This window comes from Falco cherrug, chromosome 3 (assembly GCF_023634085.1).
Source record: "Falco cherrug isolate bFalChe1 chromosome 3, bFalChe1.pri, whole genome shotgun sequence".
NCBI lineage: Eukaryota > Metazoa > Chordata > Aves > Falconiformes > Falconidae > Falco > Falco cherrug.
In genome coordinates, this window is record NC_073699.1 from 118,977,681 (window position 1) to 119,003,550 (window position 25,870).

Genomic DNA, 25,870 nt, shown 5'->3' on the forward strand with positions numbered 1-25,870 from the left:
CTCTTCACAGAACGGTGCATTGCCAGGGCAAGGGCCTGTCCATGGGAGTGGTTCCCTTCCCTGGCACGCCTGGGCCGGCAGGTCCTGCTTTTGCTTTGGTCCCACATTGCTCCTGGCCCTGCCCAGCTGCTGGCCCCAATGTCTTGGCAGAAGCTGGTTCCTGCGGCAAGGGCAGCCAGCATGCCCCAGGGTGGACGCAGAGAGCCCTGGGCCAGCATGGAGCCTCAGGCTGCAGCTCGGTGTGGGAGTGCTCAGCACAGGGCTTCCATGCCTAATGCGGCAAGAAATACACCCAGCTGTGCAGAAATGTGGCAGGGGACAGGGGTGTTGCAGAAATCTGCCTGGCTTGGGGCTCTGAGCAATTGCAGTAAATAGTTACGGGAACAGCTGAGTTCCCCTGAGCCTCCTTGGCCAATGCGGCTGCCCAAGCACTGGCCTCTGCTCCCAGACAGACACTGCCTGGTGGTTATTTGTTTATTTGGGTATGTGTCTATTCTAGCCACGTCCCTGAGCAAGTGCTGGTTGCTGACTCTTGCTCAAGGGTGGCTCCAGCTGGGGCAGTGCAATGGTGGCTGTGTGCTGGGTGGGAGGATGTCCTCTGGAAGTGGAGGAAGCTGGTAGCAGGACCCCCCCACCCCCCGCCCCGGCTGCTTAGGAATCCAGCAGCTGGGTGATTGCTTGCTGTCAGCGCCAAGCAGCAGTGCTGGGAGCGTGGGGGCTGGCCGGGCTCTCACCAGCTGCGGCCAACCTGCTGGCATTGCCTTACATGGCTACGTCCCTGCAACAGCGCAGCCTGTACTCACTTGGCTGCTGGCGGGCTGCAAGCCCCTAGGCCTGATACCAGCTCCTGGCATGGTCAATCCAAGCTGGCGAACTGCCAGCGTCACCTCCATCCCTGGCAGGAGCAGGACACAGTGCCGGCAAGATAATGAGGTGGCCTGCAAGCACCAGCTCCCCTCCTGCTCCCAGTCCCATCCCAGCACTGGCGGGCAAATGGCCATCTCGATGCACATGTTGCCCCCTGTGCATCTCCCAGCCCGAGAGCTATGGCCAGGGGAGGGCAAAGGTGGGGACAGTGGAGACGCCACAGCATACAGGGCACAGCGCCACGTTTGCCACACTGGAGGTGGGTGTGAGCTCCCCGATCCCGGTGGCCACCAGGGTCATCCACGTGGAGGTGCAGGTCTCCGTTTGGGCTGCCTGGTGCCAAGCCCGTCCCTGGCTGTCACTGTGCCACTTGTCTCACGGGAGCGGCTGTGTGAGAAAGCCATGGAGCGCATGTTGTGGTGTGCCCAGGGGCTGCATGTGCTGCTTCGGGTCATGCCGTGCTGGCCTTTGCCGGCTGGGGAGTCACCCGGCCAGGCCTCAGGACACGTGCCAGGTCTGGTCCCAGCCTTGCCAGCATGCTCATGCCGCACCCACCACCCAGCCTCACATCGTGTCCCCGGGCTGCAAGCGTGGGACTTGGGCAGCACAGCCAGGAGGACCAGCAGCCTCGGCCGCCAGCACTGGGAGCGTGACCACGGCTTCCATGGCTGTCCCCGTGAGCTGGTGGCCACTGCAGGTACCGTGTCCCTGGCCACCAGGTGGGTCCCTGGCAGCGTCCCACTGTGCCAAGCTGGCCAGGCAGCAGGGAGCATGCATGGGACCCATGCTGGCGCCAGGCTCCGTGGCCCTTGTTAAAACACAAAACGAAGGCCTTCCTCTCGTCACCCCCGGCCCCAGCTCCAGGACAGGAGCAGTGACTGGGCCCCCTCTACGCCCCAGCCCCAAGCAGAGGCTTGAGCCCCGCCGCAGGCAGCCCCACTGCAGCAGGGGCCACCGCGGGAGCTGGTTTGGCGGCACCGGGCAGCTCTGCCGGTTCCCTCGCAGCTGTTCCCGTGCCCAGAGGTGTCGGGGCTGGTGGGAACCGCCACACCGCGACCGGCCGCCGCTGCGGAGCCAGGGCCCGGCCAGGACCCGCCGCCCCCGATGCAGACCCCGGCGCACGGCCCCCAGCGCCGGCTCTGGCTGCTCGTTCTCCCGGTGCCTCCCGGGGCAGGGGGAAGCGCGGCCCCGGCCCGCCCCGCCCCGCCGCGCCCATCGCCCGTGGCCTCGGAGTGCCGGGCCGCGCTCGCCGAGGGAAGCGGGGCCGTGCCGTGCCGTGCCGTGCAGCTCGGGGCCGTGCCGTGCCGTGCCGTGCTGCTCGGTCCCGAGCCGTGCCGTGCCCCGCCGTGCCGCGCGGTGCCGTGCTGTGCCGTGCAGCTCGGTGCCGCGCCGTGCCGCGCCGTGCCATGCCGCGCCGACCCGCGCCCCCGGCCCGAGGAGCGGCCGCGCCGGGGCTCCGGGCCGCCGCCGTGCTGCTGTGCGCGGCGCTGAGCACCGGGCCGGGCCGGGCCGAGCCCTCCCCCTTCCCCTCCCCCACCCCGTTCCCCTTCCAGGACCCGGCGCTGCCCTGGCACCGACGCCTCGACGACCTGCTGGGCCGGCTGAGCCCCGCCGAGCTGGTGCTGCAGGTGAGAACAAGGCGGGGCCAGCCCCGGAACCCCCCCGGACACCCCCTGGGACACCCTCGGGATCCCCCCGGGACCTCCTGACACCCCCCCCGTGCTCAGCACCGCCTGCCTGCAGGTGGCAAGGGGGGGTGCGATGGGGAATGGCCCCGCGCCCCCCATCCCACGGCTGGGCATCACACCCTACAACTGGAACACGGAGTGTCTGCGGGGCGACGCCGAGGCACCCGGCTGGGCCACAGCTTTCCCCCAGGCGCTGGGGCTCGCCGCCGCCTTCAGGTACCAGCACCAGGGCACCCAGCAATCCAGCCGGGATGGGGCGCCCGGGGATGTGGGACATGACCCGCCACCCCCCAACACCCCCGTGCTCTCCCCACAGCCCTGAGCTCATCTACCGCGTGGCCAACGCCACTGCCACTGAGGTGAGAGCCAAGCACAATGTCTTTGCTGCCACTGGCCGCTACGGTGACCACACAGGGCTCAGCTGCTTCAGCCCCGTCCTGAACATCATGAGGCACCCGCTGTGGGGCAGGAACCAGGTGCCAGCACGGAGGGGTGACCCCAGGCTGGGATCAGGCCACACAGGATCGTGGCTGACCGGTCCGCGGGGTCGCTGCGGGTCCCAGCAGTGACCCACTTGTCCCTTGGCCAGGAGACCTACGGGGAGGACCCGTTCCTGAGCGGGGAGCTGGCCCGCAGCTTTGTGCAGGGGCTGCAGGGCCAGCACCCCCGCTACATCAAGGCCAGTGCCGGCTGCAAGCACTTCAGCGTGCACGGTGGCCCTGAGAACATCCCCGTCTCCAGGCTCAGCTTCGATGCCAAGGTGAGCGCAGCGGGGCCAGGGGCCAGCTGGCAGCCCCCCAGGCACTGACCCCTCTCTCCCATGGCGCTTGCAGGTGCTGGAGCGGGACTGGCTCACCACCTTCCTTCCCCAGTTCCAGGCGTGCGTGCGTGCTGGCTCCTACAGCTTCATGTGCAGCTACAACAGGTACCGAGCGCGGTGGGGGCTGCACGGCCTGGGCTGCCTGCAGGGTGGCCGGTGCCCAGCTGTCCAGGCTGCCCCATCCCCTCTCCGACAGGATCAATGGCATTCCCGCCTGCGCCAACAAGAAGCTGCTGACAGATATCCTACGTGGCGAGTGGGGGTTCGAGGGCTACGTGGTGAGCGACGAGGGGGCCCTGGAGCTCATCATGCTGGGGCACCACTACACGCGCACCTTCCTGGAGACGGCAGTCGGTGAGCTTGTGGGAGGGGTGTGGGGTCCCTGGGCATCACGCAGCCATGATGGGCCACTCTCACCGGTATGGCAGCCTCAATGAACGCCGGCTGCAACCTGGAGCTCTCTTACGGCATGAGGAACAACGTCTTCATGCACATCCCCCAGGCTCTGGCCATGGGCAACATCACGCTGCAGGTCAGCCGGAGTGAGCGGGGCTGGGGGCGTGGGCAGGGAGCCAGGGCTGCCCCTGCCAAGCACAGCCAAGGTTTCGGTACTGGGGTCTTTGCAGATGCTGCGTGACCGGGTCCGGCCCCTCTTCTACACACGTATGCGGCTGGGGGAGTTCGACCCCCCAGCCATGAACCCCTACAGCACCCTGGACCTGAGCGTTGTGCAGAGCCCTGAGCACCGCAACCTCTCGCTGGAAGCTGCCATCAAGAGCTTTGTGCTGCTGAAGAACGTGCGGGGGACGCTGCCCCTCCGGGCCCGGGATCTGCCCGGCAAGCGCCTCGCGGTGAGCACCGTGCACGGGGGTGAGCAGGGGGACATGGTGACCCAGAGGCTGCTGGCTCCGTACCCCGGGCACGCAGGTGTCCCCTCCTTTGGAGATGCACAGGCTGCGTGGCACAGGGCTGCCGGAGCCCACCCTCACCCCTCTGCCCTCTGCAGGTGGTGGGTCCCTTCGCCGACAACACCCGGGTGCTGTTCGGGGACTACGCACCGGTGCCGGAGCCACGGTACATCTACACTCCCCGGTGAGACAGCGCGGTGCCGCCGTACATCCCCGGTCCTGGGCACTGCCTGGGGCTGCTGCTGGAGCTGCTCAGCCCTTTGCTGGGGGCTGGGGCAAGGGGGGAATTCCCAAGGTGCCCCAACCCTGGGGCACAGCAGCCCCCCTGCCCTCTGCTCTTCCCTGGCGCAGGAGGGGGTTAGAGATGCTGCCGGCCAACGTCAGCTTTGCAGCGGGCTGCCGTGAGCCGCAGTGCCAGCAGTACTCGCAGGCAGAGGTGGTGGAGGTGGCAAGGGCAGCCGACATGGTGGTGGTCTGCTTGGGGACAGGTAAGTGGGAGCGAGGAGGGCGCTGGGTGGGCACCGCCTGGGGAAGAGGAGTGCCCCAGTGCTGGGGTGGCACTGGGAGAGGAACGGGTCCCCATCGGCCCCCAGGGTGGTTGGTGCCCCATCCGCAGTGCCCCAGGCAGGGTCTTAGGGGCTGTCCCTTGGTGTCCCCATGCAGGGATAGATCTGGAGACAGAGGCAAAGGACCGGAGGGACCTGTCCCTGCCGGGCCACCAGCTGGAGCTGCTGCAGGACATCGTGCAGGCAGGTAGGGGCTCTGCAGGGCTTGGTTCCCACGGGGGCAGCATGCTGGTGCCTGGGGACTGACCTGGGGGTCAGGGCCAGCCCACGGGAGCTGGGGTACAGGGAGGGGTTGCACAACCCCCCCAGGGTGTTCCACATCCACAGGGCACCCCAGAGCCATCCAAGCGGCACCAACGCGGGGCTCTTGGTGACGGCTGTCTCGTTGCAGCTGCCGGGCGCCCTGTCATCCTGCTGCTGTTCAACGCGGGGCCCCTGGACGTGAGCTGGGCGCAGGCGCACGAGGGCGTGGGGGCCATCCTGGCATGCTTCTTCCCCGCGCAGGCCACCGGCCTAGCCATTGCCAGGGTCCTGCTGGGTGAGGCAGGGGCCACCCCGGCCGGCAGGCTGCCGGCCACGTGGCCCGCAGGCATGCACCAGGTAAGGCAAGGGCAGGCAGCAGCACCCATAGCCCTGCCCTGCCTCCATGGCTGGGGGAGCCGTGGGATGCAGGGCTGATGCTTGGCTGTGCTGCCCAGCCCTGCCCTGCATCCCACAGGTGCCACCCATGGAGAACTACACCATGGAGGGGCGGACGTACCGGTACTACGGGCAGGAGGCCCCACTCTACCCCTTCGGGTACGGGCTGTCCTACACCACCTTCCGCTACCAGGACCTGGTGCTGAGTCCCCCAGTGCTGCCCATCTGTGCCAATCTCACTGTGTCTGTGGTGCTGGGGAATGTGGGGCAGCAGGATGGCGAGGAGGTGAGCGCAGCTGCTCCATGGGTATGGATGTGGCTGGGGTCCCCCCTGCCAGGAGTGCAGCCGGAGGGTCTCGTTGGCACTGACTCCTGTCCCTCCTGGCAGGTGGTGCAGCTGTACCTGCGGTGGGAGCAGTCATCCGTGCCGGTGCCCCGCTGGCAGCTGGTGGCTTTCCGCCGTGTGGCTGTGCTGGCTGGCCAGGAGACCAAGCTGTCCTTCCAAGTGGCGGCCGAGCAGCGTGCCGTCTGGGCACAGGACTGGCGCCTCGAGCCTGGCACCTTCACCCTCTTTGCTGGTGGGCAGCAGCCGGGCCAGCAGACGCGGGTGCCTTCGGAGGTGCTGAGCGCACAGTTCACTGTCACCGGCGCAGCCCGGCCCCTGCGCGGGTGCTAACGGTGGGGGCGGTTGTGGAGCCATGGGGTGCTGGTGGAGGGGAGGGGCACGTGGCGTCCCACGTGCCGTGGGGAGCACAGTTGTCTGCCTTGCAATAAAGTGCTGGGTGCTGCTTTGTGGTGGCTGCATGGGGCCCCCGTCCCATCACCCCAGGCACAGGGCTGGCTGCCTCCCCGCAGCAGGACGGCAGTACCCTCGCCCTGCCTCGTACTTTCACCCTCCTTCCCGTTCCTGTCCCACCCCGGGGTGCTGCTGCAGCCCCACACCCTGCCCATGCCCCACGCCGGCCGAGGGGCAGCAACCACCTGGACCCTGGTGTGCCCCAGCCGGTGCATGCCTGCGCCTCCCGCTCTATTTATAGCTGCCAGGGCTGCTCCAGCGCATTCCCTGTGCTGGGCGGGCAGGGAACCGGCAGCGCTGCCTTCATCCCCAGCCTGGGGGGCTCAGTGGGCCAGGGGCTGGCCCCTCTCCTGCCCAGGCAGGATCTGTCCCCAGGAGGGTGGCAGCCGTGTGGCCAGCTGGCAGGGCCAGCGCGGCGAGGAACAGGCAGGATGCCGGCAGCGGTATGGGCAGAGATGCAGCCAAGCCCTGCGCTGGCCAGGGGGATGGATCCAGCCCTGCAGCAGCTTGGGTGCTGCGGGGCTGGGGTGGGAAGGGGGTCCAGCAGCAATGCTGGTGGGGAGCGCAGGTAGCCAGAGCCAGGCAGGAGCTCCTTGGGACAGCGTTGGAGCGCTGGGATCTCCTTCAGCCCTGTGGCTGGAGGCCAAGGTGGGGCCGTCCGGGAGCACATGGGGCTGCCCAGATCTGACATCATGACATCAGGACACTAATTACAGATGCGGCCTGGGGTAATTACAGAGCGGGTGAGAGCTGCAGCAGGGCAGGGCAGGGCAGGGCTCAGCCCATCACTGGCCCATTTGTCACCTGCACCCACGGGGGATTGTCCTGCAGCAGTGGGGCTTTGTGGCTGGCTGTGATGCTGGCCCCATGGCAAGATGCTCAGGGCCGGCAGCTGCCGCAGCACACTGCCAGCAACAAGCTGGTGCCCCATGCCCCCACTCTGGGGACAGACCCTCGCCCCTACATTCCTGCTGGGTCACTGCCCCATGCCTAGTGGGGGTCAGCAGGAGTATTTTGAGGGCAGGTGTTCAGATCAGCACTTGTGGCCCCGAAACTGCCCTGTGCAGAGCAGCAGGGTGGGAGCAGCTTGGGGTGGGGACAATGTCCTGGGGCTGGAGGAGGGAGGTGTGGGGCAGAGGGGTGAGGAGCGGGTGGGATGGGGTGTCCCGTGCGGTACTTTGCCCGGAGATGCTGGCACGGTTTGTTTGCTGTCCTCATTCCTGTTTGCACCCAGTCTCCCGCAGCGTCAGCTCCCGCTGGCAGGGCAGTGGCCAAGCCGTGGCTGTAAATGCCCTTTGATTTTGGGGTGCTTGGCATCCCATCAGCTCCCCGCAGGCAGCGTCAGGGCAAAGTGCTGGGCACACTGTAGGTGCTAGAGGCATGGCCAGGCCCCAGCCCACCGGGTGCAGCCCCCTCCCCAGGCCGGTCCCAGGCTGCATTGCACTCCACACCGAGGGGCTGAGGAGCACAGGGAGCTCTGGGGCATGCAGCTGCTGGGCGGCATGCTTGTCATGAGCTCATTGAATTTTCCATCTGCACAGGGAGGGCGGCTGTTCCCGGCACTGCGGGAACAGGGTGGCTGGACCCAGGAGCCCCGCTGCGGCGGAGCAATCGATTGATGCTCTGCTTGTTGTATAAGCCCATCGACTCAGGCTGGCATGGCAGCAAGGAGCCCTGTGCATCACTACCCGCACTGGGAGCACTGGCAGAGCACAGCTGCAGGCCCTGTACACCTGCAGTTGCCCCTTCCTCACTGTGCCCCTGCTCCAGGCTGGCCCCACGGTTGGAAGTACCATGGACATGCCTGGACCCGCTGCCAGGCTCTCCTGGAGCCCTGGGATGCTCATCTGCTCTGCACAATGGCCCTGTGAGGCAAAGGGGCTTTGGAAGCTGCCTGCCAGCACCCTCACAGCAGGTCACAGGGCAGCCCCGGCCCCACACTGCTGGGTCCCTCGAAATAAGGGGCTGTGGGGCTGCCATAGCCCCATGGGAGGCTTGGCCACGCCGGCTGTGAGTAGGGCTGTTCCCTTTCCTGGGGTGTCCCCTCTGTTTGTAGGTTCACTGGGACACACTCCTGTGCCACGTGTGCTCCTGTCCCCCGCCATACCCCAAGGGCCTCACAGCTCCCGGGGCTGTGGCTCGGCCACGCAGCATTCCCCGGCAGGGAGTCAGCCGGTTGTGGCTGCTGAGAGGTTTGGGGAAGCCTCTGCTCCGGCTGAGCCGGGCCAGCAGCCGGCGGGTGGCAGGGCTGGGGGCCACGGGGAGGTGATGGCTCAGCCACAGCTTGGAGCTCTGGGGCGTTTGGGCTGGTTTGGGGTGTATGGCCACCCCTGCAGCGCACTGAGTGGGGCCGCCCTGTCTGCTGAGGAGCCCTCCTGCCCGCTCCCTGTCCCCTGAGTCAGAGGAAAGAACTTCCGGAGGAGAGGGCTGGGATTTTGGGAAACCTGTTTGCCTGGTAGGTGAGGGAGGATGGGTGGCAGGGGATCTCCTGGCCCTGCGGTGACATCATCTTCCAAAGAGGCATCTCTGATGGGCGCTGCCTGCAGAAAAACGAATCTGTTCATCAACACATCCCTGTGAACCCAGAGATGGGTGCTTTGCTGGATGCCTGGACCAGGCCAGCTGTGCGGTGAATGGGGACGTGTCCCTGACTCCTGCTGTCCCTGCAAAGCCCTAAGCAGCATTTCTCCCCCCACCGCCTCAGTTGCCGCTGCTGCTGCCCACATGTCCCCTGCCCCTGGACGTGCTGCTGCAGCAGGCGGGCACCTGTGCCCGGGCTGCGTTTGCTGGGGATGCTGTGCAGGGCAGGGATGGGGGGCATGCTGCTGGCCCACCCCTGCTTCTTGCAAGGCCGAGAGGAGTGTCACCCGCGGGTGACTGAGCCGCGGCCTCCGCACCCGTCCGCAGTGCAGGGCAGGCCTCATTATCTGCCTGTTATCAAGGCAGGAGGGGCTGTGTGGGGGCGAAGCCCTCACCCCCAGGAGCAGGGGGGTGGCTGCTGGCAGTGACTAAGGCTCACGTGTGGCGGGTGGGTGGGTGGGTGGGGGAAGCAGCTTTGAGGGTTCATCAGCAGCCAAGGTGGGGCTCCAGGATGGAAGATCCATGTTTCTTTGGGGTGCCTGGAAATCGGGCAGCTGCTCCGAGCAGCGCTGGCGGCGGCACCGGGCACGGCAAGGGCAGGGCGGGCAGAGGGTGTCTGCTGCAGGGCCAGCGCTTCGCAGGTGACCAGAGCGTGGTGAAATGTGGGGAGTGGGAAGGGTGGGTGCAAGCCCCAAAACGTGGGAGAGCAGGGGCTGAAGCAACGCTGGGGGGTGCTGGGCGCTGCGGGGGGGGGCAGGCCTGAGGCCGCGGGGAGGGGCGCGGGGTCCCAGCCCCGGCGGCGGGAGGGCGGTCGAGCCCCCCCGGGGATGGGAGCCCCGGGGCCGGGCCAGGGGCAGGGGAGAAGCGAGTCGGGCCAGAGCAGCCCCCGCCCGCCCGCTGCCCCCAGCCCGCGGGGCTGCGCGGCCGGGGCCGGGGCGGGGAGCGCCGTGCGTCCTCCCCCGCCGGGCCGGGGGGAGCGGGGCGGCGCGGCGCGGCTCGGCACGGCTCGGCCAGCCCTCTGCGCCTCCCCGCCACGCCATGGAGAGGAGCCGCGCCGGGCGGGAGCCGCAGCCCCAGCCCCAGCCGGCCCAGGGTAAGGCTCGGCGGCGGGGACCGGCTCCGGTAGCGGCGGGCGCCCGGGGCCCCCTACCGCACTGCGGGGCCGCGCCGGGGACGGGGAGCGGGATGCGGCCGCGGGAGCCGGCGGGGGGGTGCGGGGCTCGGCGCGGGGGTGCGGGTCCGGCCGGTGATGCTGCGGAGAGCGGGGCGCTGCGCCGGGCCCGGGGGCTGCGGCGGGGCCGCTCGGGCGGCAGAGCGGGGCGGGGGCCCGGGGAGGCTGCGGAGGAGCCGGGGCGGGTTGGGGGTGGGGGGGACCCGCGGCCGGAGCGTCTTCCCGGGAGGGACAAAGCCCGGGCACGGCCCCTCCATCTTGGGGTGGGACGGAGCGGCGCAGCCCCGGGCCCCGCCGCCGCCGGGGGTGCAGGGGGAGCTGCCCCGGGGGCGCCCTCCCGGGGGCGGCCCCACCATGGCGGGGGGGGGGGCCGGGGCGGCGGCCTCTGCCCTTGCCCGGGCTCTTCCCCTCCAGCCGGTGGGCGATGCCGGGCAGGGCCCCGCTGCCGCGCGCGCTCCCGGGGCTCGGTGGGGGGTGCCGGGCGGCCCTGCCGCGGGAGGGTCCGTGCCTTGGGAGCGCCGGGGTCACCGCCGCGGTCCGAGCGGAGGAGGCTGCCGGGGGGGCGCAGGCGCTGCCCCCCTGCGGGGAGCGGCAACGCGTCCCGGCCGGGCCCGGCCCCGGCGCTGCCCCGGGATGAACCGCTGTCTCCCGGCTCGGCCCGGCCCGGCCCGGCCAGGCGGGGCGGGGGCTGCGGCCCGGGGCCGGGGCTTGTTTGGGCTCCTTCCCGCGGGGCTCCGGCCCGGCGCTGCCCGGGCCCGCCCGCCCCGGGCGCGGGGCTGTGACTAAGCACGGTCCGTGCCGGAGCCGCTTCCCACCGATGGAGGAAGAGGAGCCGCGGCTCCCCTCCCCCCACCCCCGGCCCCGGTGCCCGCCGCCGCGCCGGAATTCCCCGCCCGGGCCGCGGCAGGCGGGGTGGGTGGGTGGATGGCTGCCGGACCCCGGCCTTGCCACAATGCCCTTTACCGCCGGCTCTCCGACAAACCGGCGGCGGGTCCCCAGCGGCGCTGCCCGAACGGCTGCAGACATATTGTCTGTGTCCCGCTCAGCGCCCCCGCAGCCCGCCCGCCCGCCTCGGCCTTCCCCTTCCCTCCGCTTGGCTCCCTGGGCAGGGTGGCCAGCAGCCCCCAGCCTGTTGCCCCCCGGGTGGCTCGGTTCCCCCCTGCCCGGAGGTGCTGGCAGCTCCACCACCAGCGAGGATGGTGCTGGGGCAGCGTGTCCTGCTCCGAGTCCGTCCCTGATCCCTCTCATCTGGGTGACCCACGCGGCAGGGCGGCCCAGGCTGCTCCCTGTCTCACTACCCAGTGTGGGTCAGAGCCCCCTGGCCGCCCTGGTGTGCTGTGTCCTGGCCACCAGTGGGGATGCGATTTCACTCCAGGGATCAGGACCAGCTGGTGGTGTTGGGGGGGCCAGGGGAGGGGTCGCAGAGGGCACATGGGGCAGGGTGTGGAGGCACCAGGTGGGATGCTGCCCCACGGGGGTGAGGACCAAGACAGGGAGCAGGCAGGGCTTGGTTCTTATCTGGGTTTTCCCTGGCTTCTCCGGCCCTTCTCCCTCCAGCACAGCGGAGAGGGAGGGTGCAGGGCGAGCTGGTTGCCAGCCAGCACCTGTGTTTGGGAGCAGGCGGCTCGGGAGTTCTCCCAGCGCGGGGACGCCAGCAGAGCCACTGCTGCGAAACCGTCAGAGCAACGTGATGCAACGTGCGGAGTGGTGATGTGACAGTCCCGTGGTGCCATGTCTAAAATAGTTAGCACAGCTTTTGCTTGTTGGAGGGCTCCGTGCAGGGACAGGCAGCAGCACAGGCAGCCTGCTGGGAGCAGAGCTGGATCCTGCACGGCCCCAGCCCTGGTAGGTGTCTACATCCACGTTGCGAGGCTCAGGACCTGTTTTTTGGAGGTGCTGAGCTCCTGGCTTCCAAGAGGCCGGATCCCAGTGAGCACAGAGCCCCATGTCGTGCCTTTGAGCCAGGTTCTGTTTTTCCCAGCGTGATGCTAGCAGACAGGTTTTTGGGAACATGGCTGGGCTGGCTGCCCTCGGTGCTGGCGGCTCCGCACGGGTCGCCCCAAGGACGTGGGCACCTCCTGTCGCCACTGCTGGCGCTGCCCAGATGGATGTCAGGCAGGTGCTGTCTGCCCCTGCCCTTGCTCTGTTTGGGGCTGTGCTGTCACTGCAGCCAAATGGAAAGTTTGCCGTGGGGGTGCCAGGGCGCAGCAGCAGATCAGGCTCTTTCCTTTGCATGTATTTTAAATGCTGGAAACCCCCCCGGCTCTGGCGCTGATCTGGCCACGAGATCCCATCTTCCAAGTTCCTCTTGTTGCTCTTTGGCTTGGCACGCCACTGCTGATTCGGTGCTTGCTGCAGGAGCTTGGTGGACTCTGCCACAGCCCAGAGGCTGGCACAGTGCCCCCATGGCTGCCCCCACATGCCCCCGTCCCAGAGCCATGGCAGGGCACAGACCCTGGGAAGGGAGGCTGGATCCTCCATGCTGGTGGGGCTGGGCAGCAGGTGCAGCCCCCTGCCAAACCAGCGCTGCCAGGAGCAGTGGCAAAGGCAGTGTGGCCCCAGCCAGGTGGGCAATGCCCTGCTGTGCCCCTTACTCCTGCCTGGCACCCACCGTGGCCATCTGCTTGTGCCATCCTGGCTGCCCTGCTGCCTGTGCCCCTCCTGCCCGGCTCCTGCCTGGCCCTTGAGGCCTGTCCCCGAAGCGGGGCTGTGGGCAGCGCGTGGAACACCGTGGGATGATGCCTGACCTGCCCCAGCGCTGCCGGCTGTGCTTTGCTGGCTCTGAGCCGGCAGGGAGAGGAGCCAGCCTCAAGCTACAGCACCCATACTGCCTGGGGCCAGGGTGTGGGCAGCAATGCCATGGGACCCCCACCACCGGGGACAGGGTGCCATTGCTGTTGGTGGCTGCCAGGGTGGCACTGGCCAGCCCCATGGTGCGGGGCTGCTGGCGCTTGCTCTGTGCATTGCCCACAGCTCCCTGTCCCTGCATGTGAGCTGGGGCCGAGGGTGTGCGTCAGCACTGCGCGCTCGGCTGGGACATGCCAGGGACGTGCCAGGGACGTGCCAGGGACGTGCCGGGGACGCTTGCTCACTGTCCCTATCATCCAGGTGCCGGGGGTGTGGGGGGGAATTCCGGGGTCTGAGTGGGACAGGGCAGGGCTTGGCTCTGATGCATGTCTGAGATGTGGTGGGATCGGGGTCAGCGCTGGGGCTCCGAGCATCCCCTGGGCTTTGAGCACCCCTGTGCACCCCACAGCACTCTGGTGGCCTCAGGCAGCTGCTCTCCTTGCCCGACACGAGCACCTGCAGAGCAATCGCAGCCCCAGGGCCACAGCTGCCTCCCCGCTCAGCACCAAGACCTGCTGGCAATGAGGAGAGGCCCCGGGGGACTCATCCTTCCCTCCTCCTGCACGGCCGTGGGGCTGCCATCAAGGTCAGGGGAGGCAGCTGGAAAGCAGTGGCACCGGGAAGGGCCCGAGGGTGCGTGGGTGTCCCCACGGGCTGTGGGGAGCAGCCCTGCAGAGCCAGCGGTGGCTCTTGGCGCTGGGCTTTCCCTCGGGATCTTGTCCTTGGGCATCGCAGGGACTTGTACAGTGGCCAGGGTGGCCGGGGTCTGCCAGCTGGGTGCTGACACCAGCCTCTCTGGGTGGCTTTGCAGTGGTCACCAACGGGCCCCCGCTGCACCCGCCAGCCCTGCTCTGCTCCCCTCCCAGGGCAGGGGTGGGCCGTGCCGGATGCCCCCCGGCTGGGGCAGGCACAGCACGCGGAGCCGCGCATGGTGGGCTGTGGCCGTGGCACAGAGCGGGAACATGAGGATACGGTGGATGGGGGGAGCTGAGGTTAAAGCAGGCGGGTGCTCCCCGCTGCGTCCTGGTGGGAAGCACCCTGCGGGGATGTGGACGGACAGTTAACGAGGGCTGCTCGCCTTCCGACCGGAGCACCCTGCGGGGCCTCGATGTGCTCTCGCTTCACGGCACCAGGAAATTTGCCTCTGCCTGGCTGAGCATCCCAGGCCATGTGCGGGCCACGGAGCAGCACCACGCTGGGCAGTGCTGGGCTGTGGGTGCTTGGTGGCATGGGTGCTGGTGCCACATGGACCCATGGGAGGAGCTGGGCTGGGCTGGGCGATGCGGCATCCAGGAGCAGCACCTCGCCCCAGGGCCGTGGCCCATGGCTGGGCGCATCACCGTCCTGGTGCTGGCAGCGGGGCCAGTGCCGTGCAGGCTTGATTGGGCTGGGGGCTGTGGGGGAGCCGTGCCTGCATGTCTGGGGGGCTGGGGAGCTAATCCCTGCGGAATGCCCCAGCCAGGGGAGAGGGGGACGCCCGCACTGCCTGGGCGCAGGCAGCGTTGGGTTTCAGGGCAGCTGCTGCGCTGGAGCAACGACAGGGACAGATGGCGGCAGGGCTGGCCCCAGCCGCGCATGGGGGTTTTGGCTGTGCCCGGCAGCCCTGCCCTGGCCATGGGTGCTGCTGTCCCTCTGGCTGGTGGGGCGGGATGGATCCTGCCCAGGGCTGCGCCTGCGGCTCGGTGCCCAGTGGCGCAGGGTGGCAGGAGGCACCTGCCATCCCCTGGCACTGCTCCCTGCGCATGGGGGGCTCCAGGAGGTATTTCCATCTGCTCGGAGGCATCAGCCTGGCTTTGAAACTTTCCCTTGGCTGGTGACCTCGTGGGTAGCGCCCGGCTGTGCCACCACAGTCCTCCTGGGGGTCACCTCTCCCAGCTGGGACACACGTGGTGCCACTGCGGGTATTGTCCTTAGAGCAGGTGCCTGTAGGTGCCGATCTGGGGCAGCCCTTGGGGGCACAGGGTGGGGGAGCCCCCAGCTGCAGCCCCGGCACCTTCCCAGCCATGCGTCAGCCTCACAGCCATCTTGCCAGGCGCAGCCATGGGAATGTGGGATGTGCAGGATCGGGGCCAGGGGATGGGCCAGCTTCCTGTGGCAGAAAATACCCGGAAGGCTGCCGGGGTCTGCGGGGGGGCCGGGGCTGGCTGTGTCCCCCGTGGAGCCTGGGGTGGGTGAATCCTGCTGGCGTGACCCCCAGCCTGGGTGGGGGGCTGCAGCAGGACCCCCAGCCTTTCCCTGGGCAGGCAGATGCTGCTATGGGTGCTGTGGGCCCATGGGACCTGGGGTGCCCCCGTGCCTGCAGCGCAGCGGGCGCTGGCGGTGCCTGCCCTGGCAGCCTGGGCCTGCCCCGGCTCGGCGGGCTCCAGCGTGGGATGGAGGAGCGGCGCCGGCCCGTGTTTGCAGAGCCCACACTTTGCCCCTCGCCGAAGATTGTGGAGAGCTCTGCAAACACGGCCGAGCCTGGTGCATGACATCACCCCGTGGCGAGAGCTGCTTGCTGGGTCCTGTGGGTGCCGGTCACTGGTGTGTCCCCCACCCCAACCCGCCGGACCTGGGGCCGTGCACTGCAGCGGTGCCCGTGGGGCTGGAGCTGGGTGCCCACAGCCCCACCATGGATTGGGCATCATTCCCGGGCAGGAGTGACGGCACTGCCTGCTGTCGGGGGTCAGGATGGTGTGTTTGCAAAGGGCTGGTTAGTGGGAGCTGGGGGGGATCACTGCTGCTGGGCACCGCCGGCGATCCCAGCACATCCATTGTTGCAGAGGACATGCGCTGCGGCTTCGCAGGGTGGCTGGTGCCCTGTCCCCAGCGCTGGCGCATACGGTGGTGGGTGTCCCTTGGGGTCTGCTGGGGGCTGGCTGGGATGGGGAGGGGGTGCGCAGGCACCGTGCCCCTGCTTGCCCCACGGCGGGACGGTGAGCAGCCGGCCCCACACGAGGAGGGGGTTGTTTGCTGGTGTTGCCGCAGCCTCGTGTGCATTCCTGGGCCATGAGTTCATGGCTGCATGCGCCGGCCGCGGCATGGCGCGCGCTGGGGGACATGGGCTGGGGCGGTGATGTCAGGGCCCGCGCCCATCCTGCCCCCGGCTGCGCCGCCAGCACCCGCGGAAGCGGCCCTGCATCCTCCGGGGAGAGCAGCGCGGAAGCTCGCAGGTCCCCGTCCCCACGTGGGGTCTCTGCCCCACATCCCCCCCACGGCAGGGCCAGGGTGGCAGCTGCCGGGGAAGAAGGGTGGCTTTGTGGCGGCGGTGCCTGGCAGAGCCCCGGCCGGTCCCTCTGTGCATTGTGCACCCAGCGCCTAGCACCTGCCATAGGGTGGCCTGGGTGCCCCCCAGGATGGGGGCAGCAGCAGGGCTTGGGCGAGGGTCCCACTGCCTTCCCCAGGGGGACCCCGCGGCCATCCCCAGGGCCTGTCCCTGGCCCCTGCAGCCAGGGACAGCCTTGCTCCCGAGGGCTGTGTCTGGGGGACAGGGCTGCACCCCCCGAGCACTGCGTTTGGGGGGGACAGGACTTCACCCCCTAAGTGCTGTGTTTGTGGGGGATGGGGCTGCCCCAGACTCCCCCAGTGAGTGACCGTCTGTTCTGTTCTGCCTGTCTTTCAGGGAAGCCACCGTCCCTGATGGGAGACAGCGTGCCCCCCCCGACCTCGCCACCCCCCTCACCTGGGGATGCCCTGCAGGGAGAGCGCACCCCCCCGCAGTGTGATCGACCTGTCCCTCCAGACGTCATCCCCTCTAGACAGCCTGTCTCGCCCATCCCTCCAGCCGTCACCCCCTCCGAAAAGACCGTCTCGCCCGCCCCCGCAGCCGCCACCCCCCTCCAGGCAGCCCACCTGCCCCCCAGCTGCGATGCCCCCCTCCGAGAGCAGCACCCCACAGCCTGACCGACCCACCCCTCCAGCTGCGACACCGGCCGGACAGCCCGTCTCCCCCATCCCTGCGGCTGTGGCCCCCTCAGCAGAGAGCGTCCCCCCATGGCGTGACCGGTCACCCCCTGGGCCCCCCCAGCCCCCTGTGATGGAGCACTTCAAAGAAGAGGCATCGCCCCACGCTGCCGGGCAGCTGGTCCCCGTCCACGCTGCTGCTGCCCCCTGCCCGGCAGAGACGCCGCCCTGCAGGAGTGACCCCCCGGCTGCTGGTGAAGGGGCACCCTCTGATGCCAAGAGACCCCCAGGCAGTACATCTGGGCCCTCAAAGGACGTACCCCCCCGGAGCGACCGGCCCCCACCAACTGCAGCCTTGCCAGCTCCTGCTGCCAGCCCCAGGCCCAAGCAAGGTGGGTGCCCGGGGGGGCCAGGGGTGCTCCGGTGATGCTGGCACGCTGCGGGTGCTGCTCGATGCCTCTGCCCAGCTGGTGCCAGCGCAGCACTGGGGCTGGGGGGGGCCGGGCGCTGCTCTGATGGTGTCTCCCCGCTGCAGATGCCCAGAAAGCCCAGGCAAGGCACAAGCAGGCGAAGGAGCGGCGTGAGGAGCGGGCCAAGTACCTGGGTACGGGGCTGGTGGAGTAGGGGGGGGCCATGGGGCCATGGAGCCCTCCGGCGCGCGCTGGGAGGGAAAGTGGTTGGTGGAGGGGGTGGGTGGGGAGGCAGGAGCTAAGGAGCTTTGCGGGGTCATGGGCAATCCCATTAGTTGCCATGAGCTGAGCCCGGGCAGGATCTGCTGTGCTGGTGGCTCTGCTCCCCCAGCACGCTGCTGTCTCTCCCAACACGCCAGCGCCCTTGCTGCAGCACCTCCCCGGCTGCTCCCCGCGGTCTGGGTGCCCCCCGGGTGCGTGGGTGCCCCCCGGTCTGTGCGGGTGCCACCAGCCCAGCGCCCAGCTCTCGGGGCTGCAGGCAGCAGCAGCAGCTGCAGGCAGCCCCGCAGCAGCTCGGGGCGGCGGGTGAGTGGAGCCCCTGTGCCGCGCATGGGGCCTCCTCGTCCCCGCGCTCTTTCCACCCTCATTCCCCCATTGTTCACCGGCGCGGCTCGCGGGCTCCCGGCCTCCCTTTTGTCCTTGCCCAAACCCCTCCCTCGTCGGCCGGCCGCGATGCCGCCTGCCCCGCACACCCAGGGAGCCCAGCCGTGTGCCCTGGCCGGAGCCAGCCCTCAACCGTGCACCACCGCTATGGGCACGCATCCTGACCGTGGGGCTTGCCGGGGCTGTGCCTCGGCTGTGACGCCGCTGCTCTGGCTCCCTCCTGCAGCCGCCAAGCGGGTGCTGTGGCTGGAGAAGGAGGAGAAGGCCAGGCTGCTGCGGGAGAAGCAGCTGGAGGAGCGCCGCAAGCGCCTGGAGGAGCAGCGGCTGAAGGCAGAGAAACGCCGCGCTGTCCTGGAGGAGCGGCAGAGGCAGAAGCTGGAGAAGAACAAGGTGGGCATGGGGGATCATAGGTGCAGTGGGCAGGGGGCTGGGGCAACACACAGGGGACGTGCTTCCTGGGGAGACCTTGTGGGCTCCAGCAGCCCTTCGGGAGCTGCCCACTGTGCCCATCCTCATGGTGCAGAGCATCTGCGGTGCCTAGCTCCTTGGGCACACATGCCCTGGCCAGGGTGGGCATCTCTGCCCCATCTCCCTCCAAGCATCCCCATCACTGTGATAGCCTCCTGCCAGGAGGCTCTGCCTGGTCCTGGCCCCGTTCCCCCAGCTGCCAGCCTCACCTTGTCCCTCTCCCTTGGGTAGGAGCGCTACGAGGCGGCGATCCAGCGGTCGGCCAAGAAGACATGGGCAGAGATCCGGCAGCAGCGGTGGTCCTGGGCAGGGGCCCTGCACCACGGTTCCCCTGCGCACAAGGACGGTGAGTGCCAGGTTGGGCGAGGGTGCCCAGGACCCCGCGGCTCTGCCGGCGGCGGGGGCGGCTGGGCATGGCTCTGCAGTGCTCGGTGCAAGGAGAGTGAGACCCTACAAAGGCAGTTCAGCCCCACTGCTGCGGGTCATGCTGCTGTCACCCTGGGCTGTGCTGGGCTGTGCCAGGACCTTATGGGGCCCTTGGCTTGTCCTTGCTCTCGTGGGGCTGGGTGTAAGCTGGAGGCTGTGCGTCACGGTCACTGTTCTGTGCGGGGACGTGCTTGGGGACAGCTCTGGCTGCCTGTGGGGATGCCGTGGCCATGCTGCCCGGGTCTAAGGTGGCCGGGAGGAGTCAGGCATGGGTTGTGGAGCTGTGCAAGGCTGTTGCCATCTCTTGTTGGGGTCTGTGCTGTGGCATGTCTCCTTGTCCCCCAGCTGGGTGGAGGCAGCGCTCGGCCCCTCCAGCTTCGGCGTAGGGGTGACCATGGCTGTGCGTGTTCCTGGGTGCACGTGGCTGTGCTGTGTCATGCCATGTCCTTGCAGTGGCTGCTGGAGGCTCAGCTGTGCCCACTGCCCCACCGCTGGGGTGCTGAGCCCAGCTGGTCCCTCTCCTTGGGGACACCCTGTGGGGTTTGGTGCTGGGGTTGGGCTTGTAGAGGTCTCCCCTGTCCCCTGACCGCCGAGGGGACAGGGCTGCGCCAGTGGGCACTGGCAGTGCCTGGTGTGTCTGATGATGGGCTGATGACACAGAGGGCAGTGCTGTGCCCTGGGGTCTGTCTGCCCCACTTGTGCCATGGGGCAGCTGCGGCAGCCCCGGCTGTGCCTGGCCGGGCTGTGCGTACCGGTGTGGTGAGCCAGGTGGTGTGTGCCGGCGCCATGTGGCTGGCACCGTGTGTGTGCAGACGTCGTGTGCCCAGTGGTGCCTGGCTGGGCTGTGTGTGCAGGAGCCGTGTTCTGGTTACGCCTGCCTGGGCTGTGTGTCTGGGTGCCGTGCGTCCAGCTGTGGCTCGTGGCACGCTCCGGGACACTGCAGGACAGACCTGTCCATGGTGCAGCGCCTGGCAGGGTCTGGCATGGGGACACCTTCCCCTGCCACCTCCCGTGGGGACGTGCTACCAGAGCTGCCACCGGCGCTCTCACTCGCCAATCTCCTGGCTGCCAACTCCCCTGGCAGCAGGTCCCCCGGCTGTTTTCTCCAGAGGAACCTGGCCGGGACGGAGGGATCCCCGCACCCTGCGGGGGTGCTGCCAGCCACCGGCACCCTCCTGGCACTGCCGTGGTGACCCGGCACCGGTGTGAGCGTTTTCCCCTGTCTGTCTGGACCTGCTGCCCTCAGTCTGCTCCCCCAGGCTGTCTGCTCGCCCGGTGCTGCCATGGTCCCTGGCCACCCAGTCCCCAGTTCCCAGGACTGCTTCTGGGGAGACTGGCATGGCGGGGCGTGGGAGCCACCCTGGCTCCCCAAGGATGAGATCGCTGCATGATCCCAGCATGACCCCCTGGGGCTCGGGCACCGTGCTGTGCCAGGTGCCAGTGCCGTGTTGTGGCCCTGGACACCAGAACTCCTGACCCCACTCTCTGTGCCGCGTCCTCCCGCTCCTGCCCCAGCACCCCGGCACAGCTGTGCATGCTGCATGTGGGGGGCCCGGCCCTGGCCCCAGGACCTTAATGCCCTTGTGTCTTTTCCCTTCTCCAGGTGCGAGCCGGTGCTCAGTGTCCGCTGTAAACCTCCCCAAACACGTCGACTCTATAATCAACAAGCGGCTCTCCAAATCCTCCGCCACCCTCTGGAACTCTCCCAGTAGAAGTAAGAGCCCTTTGTGTTTGCCCCAGCGCAGGGGGTGCAGCCTGGCTCCCACCCAGCGCTGGGGACCCCCGAGGCCAGGGTCCCCCATCCCCAGGCCCTGCCTTGCAGCACGGTGCCCGCGGAGAGAGGAGAAGCCGTTTGCTGTTTGCAGGAGGAGGCTGGAGCCGGGCATTGGCTACTTGAGGCTGTGTGCAGGCTGGGAGGAGGAGGAGGAGAAGCGGCTGGGTGGTGGCAGCCCTGTGGGGCGCCAAGATGGGGACAGGGAGCCCTGGCTCCCTACCCCGGGGCAGCTCAGGTGGGTGCAGATGCAGCCACAGAGTGGGGTTGCCAGCAGACCTCCTTGGGACTGGGCACCGTGCCGGTGCCTGCCACCGTGCCGCCTGTCCCCACAGGCACTGGGAGCTGGGTGCCATGGAGTGCCGTGGGTGCGATGCTGTGTCGGGTGTTGCGAGGTCGTCGTGGCCCTGGGCGAGCTGCCCAAGGCTGCCGGCTGCGCCGGAGGGATGCGTCCAGCGCTGGGTCTGCTGTTGTGTTTCGGGGTTGCCTGGTGATGGGCGAGCGCCTTCCCGGCTGGGTATAAATAGCTGGAGCAGCTGACGCGGGCGGCTGCAGGCGGTGGTGACGCAGGCAGCTCTCGCTGGCCCCGTGCTGGGGGCTCAGCCCAGGGAGAGGCACCCAGGGGCTGTCGGCACTGCCTGGGTTGGAGCAGCATCTCCCTGGGCTGGTGCCAGACCCGGTGCCCTGTCCCCTGCACTGCACCTGTGACTCTGTTTTCTCCCCTCCTGGCAGCAGGTGCTGCTTCCAACCTGATGGGGGACCCCGGTGGAGAGGGGCCGAAGGGCCCTGTCTCTGTGGGTGCTTCCTGCATGTCTGTGGGGTGTCGGGTGCCAGCGCCATGCACAGTGGGGCAGCCAGTGGCAGCCCTGTGCCCAGCTGAGCTGACAGCGTGGCCGGGGGCCACCGTTCCTTGGGGGCCATGAGCCTGGCCTGGCTCCCATGGCAAGCTCAACGACTTTGGCACAGCTCCCTCGGGGGAGGGCACGCTGCAGTGTTGCTGCAGCAGCTGCCATGTGCTGGGGACTCGCTTCTGGCAGCACAGGGGCACAGGGAGGCTGCGCGCCAGTGCTGGGTGCAAGGAGAGGGCCAGAGAGGAAGGGGCTGCTCTCAGCAGGGTTGCACCCTGGCACTGTGGGTGCTGTCCACTGTGGATGCACGATGGCTGGGGTGGCTGCAGGGTATGGGGACACCATCGTCATCGTGCCGCAGCACCGTCCCGCGGGCACCCTGCCCACCCATGCCTGCGCCCGCACAGCCCCTCATCCTGCTCAGCCAGCCATGCAGGGCAGTGGGACCCCCCTCCCCAGCACGGCCGAGCTTTGGGCATTCCCAGGGCTGCGCACGTGCCCCGGCCTTGCCGCAACCGCATGGCTGCTCCCTCCCGGTGGGTGGCTGTGGGGCTGGGGGCTTGGGGGTGCGCTAATGGCCCCTCTCCCTCCCCAGACCGGAGCTTGCAGTTGAGTCCGTGGGAGAGCAGCATTGTGGACCGCCTGATGACGCCCACCCTGTCCTTCCTCGCGCGCAGCCGGAGCGCCGTGACTCTGGCTGGGAACGGCAAGGAGCAGGGTGAGCACTCGGGGCAGGGGGACGGGGCCACACAGGTCCTGTCACAGGCAGGGGACTGGGATGAGGGAGCCTGGAGCCAGTGAAGAGCTGGTGCCGGTGCCGTGCTGGCTTTGTCCTGACAGTGTGGTTGCTCCCTCCACCAGTGCCTGTGTGCCCCCGCTCAGCCTCCGCCAGCCCCCTCAGCCCCTGCCACAACCACCGCCTGCAGCACCGCTGCTGGGAGAGGCGGAAGGGGACGGCTGGCAGCCCTGACGTGACGCCACACCGCAGGACCGAGTCCTCACCCGTGAGTGCCACCTCCTGCAGGCACCCCTTGGTGCCAGGGTGGCCGTGGGGCACAGTGTGGCTCCCGGCTGACCCGAGCACCTGGCACTGACGCTGTCTTTGTCTCTCCCTGGCCGGAGCAGAAGAAGAAGGAGAAGAAGGAGAAGGAGAGGGAGAATGCCAAGGAGCGCAGCGCCCTGTCTCGTGAGCGCAGCCTCAAGAAGCGGCAGTCGCTGCCAGCAGCACAGCCCCGGCTCCTGCCCACGGCAGACAGCAGGTAGGGACACGCCACCATGGAGGCTGCCTGGCCCCAGCCCCACCACCACGGGGGCTGCCCCAGCCCCACTAATGCCGCCTCTCTCCATTTGCAGCCCTGGCCCCAAGAACCGTCCCTCATCCCCTGCCACCCCCAAAGCCCGTCCGGCATCCCCCAGCCCAGCCCTCAGCTCTCCCCACAAGCCACCCTTGCCCCGCAGCGCCCACTCCTCTCCCAAGGTGCGGGCCAGGGCTCGGGAGGAGCGGCGGGAGCAGGAGGGCCAGGCAAAGGCACGCGAAAGGAAGGAGGAGGAGCGGGGGCCCGGCTCCCCCAGCCCTCCCCGAGCCCCCCAAGGCGCCTGCAGAGCCAACAGCAGGTGGGTATGGGGTGCCTGGGGGATGGCGGGGCTGGGGGGACCAGGAGCAGCACTGACGCTACATGAACCATGCAGCCCCCCCGGCCCCTGCAACCCCCAGCCCTGTGCCAGCCACCCCTCCAGGCAGACCCCCAGCCGGCACCACAGACCGGGAGGAGGCTGCCCGGCTGCTGGCAGAGAAGCGGCGCCAGGCCCGCGAGCAGCGGGAGCGTGAGGAGCGGGAACGCCGGGAGCAGGAGGAGCAGGAGAGGTGGGTGCTGCCCCCCTGACCCCCAGCCCCAGCCCCCCACCTTGCTGAGGGCCCCCTCCCCACAGGCGGCTGCAGGAGGAGCGGGCGCAGCAAGCAGCAGAGGAGCAGAGCCGCAGGGAGGCCCTGGCACGCCAGCGGGAGGAGGAACGGCGGCTGCAGGAGGAGCGTGAGGCCCAGGAGAGAGCACGGGCAGAGCGGGAGGAGACAGAGCGGCTGCAGAGACAGGTCTGGGGTGGCGGGGTGCGGGGGCAAGGGGTTGCAGGGCAGGCAGGGTGGAGGATGGATCCTCCCCAGGGTGGAGGGGGAAGGCAGGAACGCTGTCCTGTGCTTCCCACTCCAGCGGGATGTAGGTGCGAGGACCAGTCCTGCCCCTCGATGCCCAGGGTGGTGGGAGGAGATGTGGCGCAGGGCTGTGCTGAGCTGCCCGGGCAGCATGTCCCTACTGTCCCTGCTCTGTCCCATCCACCCCTGCCCTGTCTCACCCGTCCCTGCCACCCCACTGTGCTGCAGAGAGAAGAGGCTGAGGCAAGGGCGCGGGAAGAGGCTGAGCGGCAGCGCCTGGAGCGGGAGAAACACTTCCAGCGTGAAGAGCAGGAGCGGCTGGAGAGGAAGAAGGTGAGGGCTGCGGGCACCCCATGGTGCGTGGCACAGCAGGGGCTTCCCCTGTGAGGGGTCCTGCCCAGCACCCAGGGCAGGTCCTGTTGGCGAGGACTGTGCACGAGCCCCCTCTCTCTGCCCTGCAGCGCCTGGAGGAGATCATGAAGAGGACGCGCAAGTCGGACGTAGCAGATGCCAAGGTGGGTGCTTGTCCCCTGTCCTGAGGCTCCTGGGGACATGGGAGACTCCGCAGAGCCCTCCCGCCCATGCCTGGAGCTGCCACTGCCCCTCATGGCTCTCCTCTCCCTGCAGAAGAAAGAGGACAAGAAGGTGGTGAATGGGAAAGCAGCTGAGCAGGAGGACATCTCAGGTGCGTGGCCCCTTCCCATGGCCCGCTGCACCTTTGAGGTCCACGGAGCCACGACCGCGTCCCGCTCCCCCCACCCAGCCATGCTCTGGCCCAGGGCCATAGCTGAGCGGGGGCTCTGCCGATGTCCCCAGGCCACGAGAAGCATGCAGGGCCCGTGCCAAAGGAGGAAGAACTCCCTGAGACACAGACACTGAGCGTAGGGACCCTGGGGGGGCCAAAGGGCCTGGCAGGCGATGGGTTGCAGCCAAGGTGAGCATCGGCGCAGCTGGGGGGGGCCCAGGGGTGGCATGGCCCTGGCTGACCTCAGCCTTCCCATCCCGCAGCTCCCTGGCCAAGGAAGTGGCGACCCCGGCATCCTTGGTGAACGGTGTGCAGCCCAGCAAGCATGAGAACGGCTTCTCAGGCACAGAGGGGTCGCAGGAGCTGGTGCTCTCCCACCATGGCAGCAGCCCCAGCAGCATCATCCCCTTCGGTGACAAGGAGCCTTTCCTCAAGCAGGCTGTGGTCAAGCCCCCCCAAGTGACAGGTGAGAGATGGGAGCTGTGCAGGGAGGCCAGGAGCTGGGGCAGTGCTGTGGCCACCCTGGTCTCACCACTGCACCCTCCCTCTGCCCAGAGGTGCTGTGAGGGCCAGGCCCTGACAGATGTCCCCGCGGGGCCACCGCACATGTCCCAACTCCGGACACCTGCGCAGAACTGTAGCTGTTGTCAGAAGAAAAACCTCGCTGCTCCCCCCTGCCCGCCGTGCGTGCCCAGCCCTGCCACGGGGGGCCCGGGTGGCGTGGGACCCCGGTGAGGCAGCCGCCGGCCCCCTGCCTGTTGCAGGGATGCCTGGTTTCTCTCTTTGTTCTTGTTTTTATTTCGTTGATTGGTTTTTGTTTTTTTTTAAATATGCACCTTATCAGACTGACACCCCCACCCTAGCAGCCTGCCAGAGTCGCCCCAGACGTGTGGTGTAATAATGTAGTTATTTAACTTGCTGGGTACAATGTATGTGAATACTGTAAATAGAGCTCGGCCAGACGCTGGGGATGCTCGCCCGGCCTGACTGGCGTGGGGCAGGAGGGCTGGGGGCTGCCCAGGGCTCGCAGCCAGGAGGGCCGCAGCCTGGCCAGGGGGAGGCTGCTCCCCATCCCCACATCCCCGCACACACCTGCGTGTGCACTGGGTGCCCCTGTGCCGCCGGAGCACATGCCCGGGGCCTGGCTGGCGCCACGCTGCTCTCCGTGCCGTTGTGACAGTGTTACGCATCCGGACAACCTTTGCCAACAATAAAAATGGACAACTGCCCTCGCCTCGCCTCCTTGTGTCCCTGGGGGCAGGAACCCTGCTGTCTGTGGGCAGGTGGCCGTGCCACGGTGCGGGGCTGGGCTGGCAGCACTCCTGGTGCCCCGGCAGCAGCAGGGCAGGTTTACCCCACGTCAGGGCTTGCCCATCCCGCACTGGTTGTGCTGTCAGCTCCCTGCTCCCTCCCGGGGACGCAGCAGGGTGATCCTGGCTGCCTCCCCACACCTCGGCGGGCCGCTGCCCGAGAGCTGCACCCTCCCTGGCCCGGCCTCTGAGCCGGGGGCCAACCGCTCGGGGCCTTGCGGCTACTGCGGGCCGCGGCCTGCGCCGCCGCTCCCCGGCTGGGATGGGGCGGGAAGGGGCGGGCGGGCGCCCGCACGACCCCTCCAGCGACCAGCTGCTC

At 68.8% G+C, this 25,870-nt stretch overlaps 2 protein-coding genes across 2 annotated transcripts; both read left to right on the forward strand.

Moving 5' to 3' along the window:
• The first annotated feature begins 1,955 nt into the window (after positions 1-1,955).
• Positions 1,956-6,349, forward strand: LOC102046431 (uncharacterized). The gene is made up of 14 exons (XM_055706158.1): positions 1,956-2,495; positions 2,611-2,771; positions 2,872-3,031; positions 3,145-3,315; positions 3,389-3,480; positions 3,572-3,729; positions 3,804-3,907; positions 4,002-4,226; positions 4,382-4,467; positions 4,635-4,771; positions 4,947-5,036; positions 5,241-5,449; positions 5,568-5,774; positions 5,877-6,349. The coding sequence occupies exons 1-14, from the start codon at positions 2,274-2,276 to the stop codon at positions 6,162-6,164; spliced, it is 2,310 nt and encodes a 769-aa protein (XP_055562133.1). The 5' UTR covers positions 1,956-2,273; the 3' UTR covers positions 6,165-6,349.
• A 3,449-nt stretch (positions 6,350-9,798) lies between these two features.
• Positions 9,799-25,470, forward strand: MAP7D1 (MAP7 domain containing 1). Its single transcript, XM_055705979.1, is given in 20 exon segments — positions 9,799-9,957; positions 16,484-16,695; positions 16,697-17,156; positions 17,300-17,368; positions 18,064-18,227; positions 18,537-18,651; positions 20,335-20,445; positions 21,946-22,068; positions 22,212-22,354; positions 22,476-22,609; positions 22,704-22,905; positions 22,907-22,964; positions 23,040-23,214; positions 23,280-23,439; positions 23,725-23,829; positions 23,958-24,011; positions 24,124-24,181; positions 24,313-24,430; positions 24,505-24,707; positions 24,797-25,470. Coding segments are annotated over 20 exon segments (2,730 nt in total). The 5' UTR covers positions 9,799-9,902; the 3' UTR covers positions 24,808-25,470.
• The last annotated feature ends 400 nt before the right edge of the window (positions 25,471-25,870 follow it).

Coding starts and splice junctions, on each gene's coding strand:
- LOC102046431 (XM_055706158.1), top strand. CDS start 2,274: ATGCCGCGCCGACCCGCGCCCCCGGCCCGAGGAGCGGCCGCGCCGGGG. Junction 4,468..4,634: donor CGGTACATCTACACTCCCCG/GTGAGACAGCGC, acceptor TCCCTGGCGCAG/GAGGGGGTTAGAGATGCTGC. Junction 4,772..4,946: donor GGTGGTCTGCTTGGGGACAG/GTAAGTGGGAGC, acceptor GTCCCCATGCAG/GGATAGATCTGGAGACAGAG.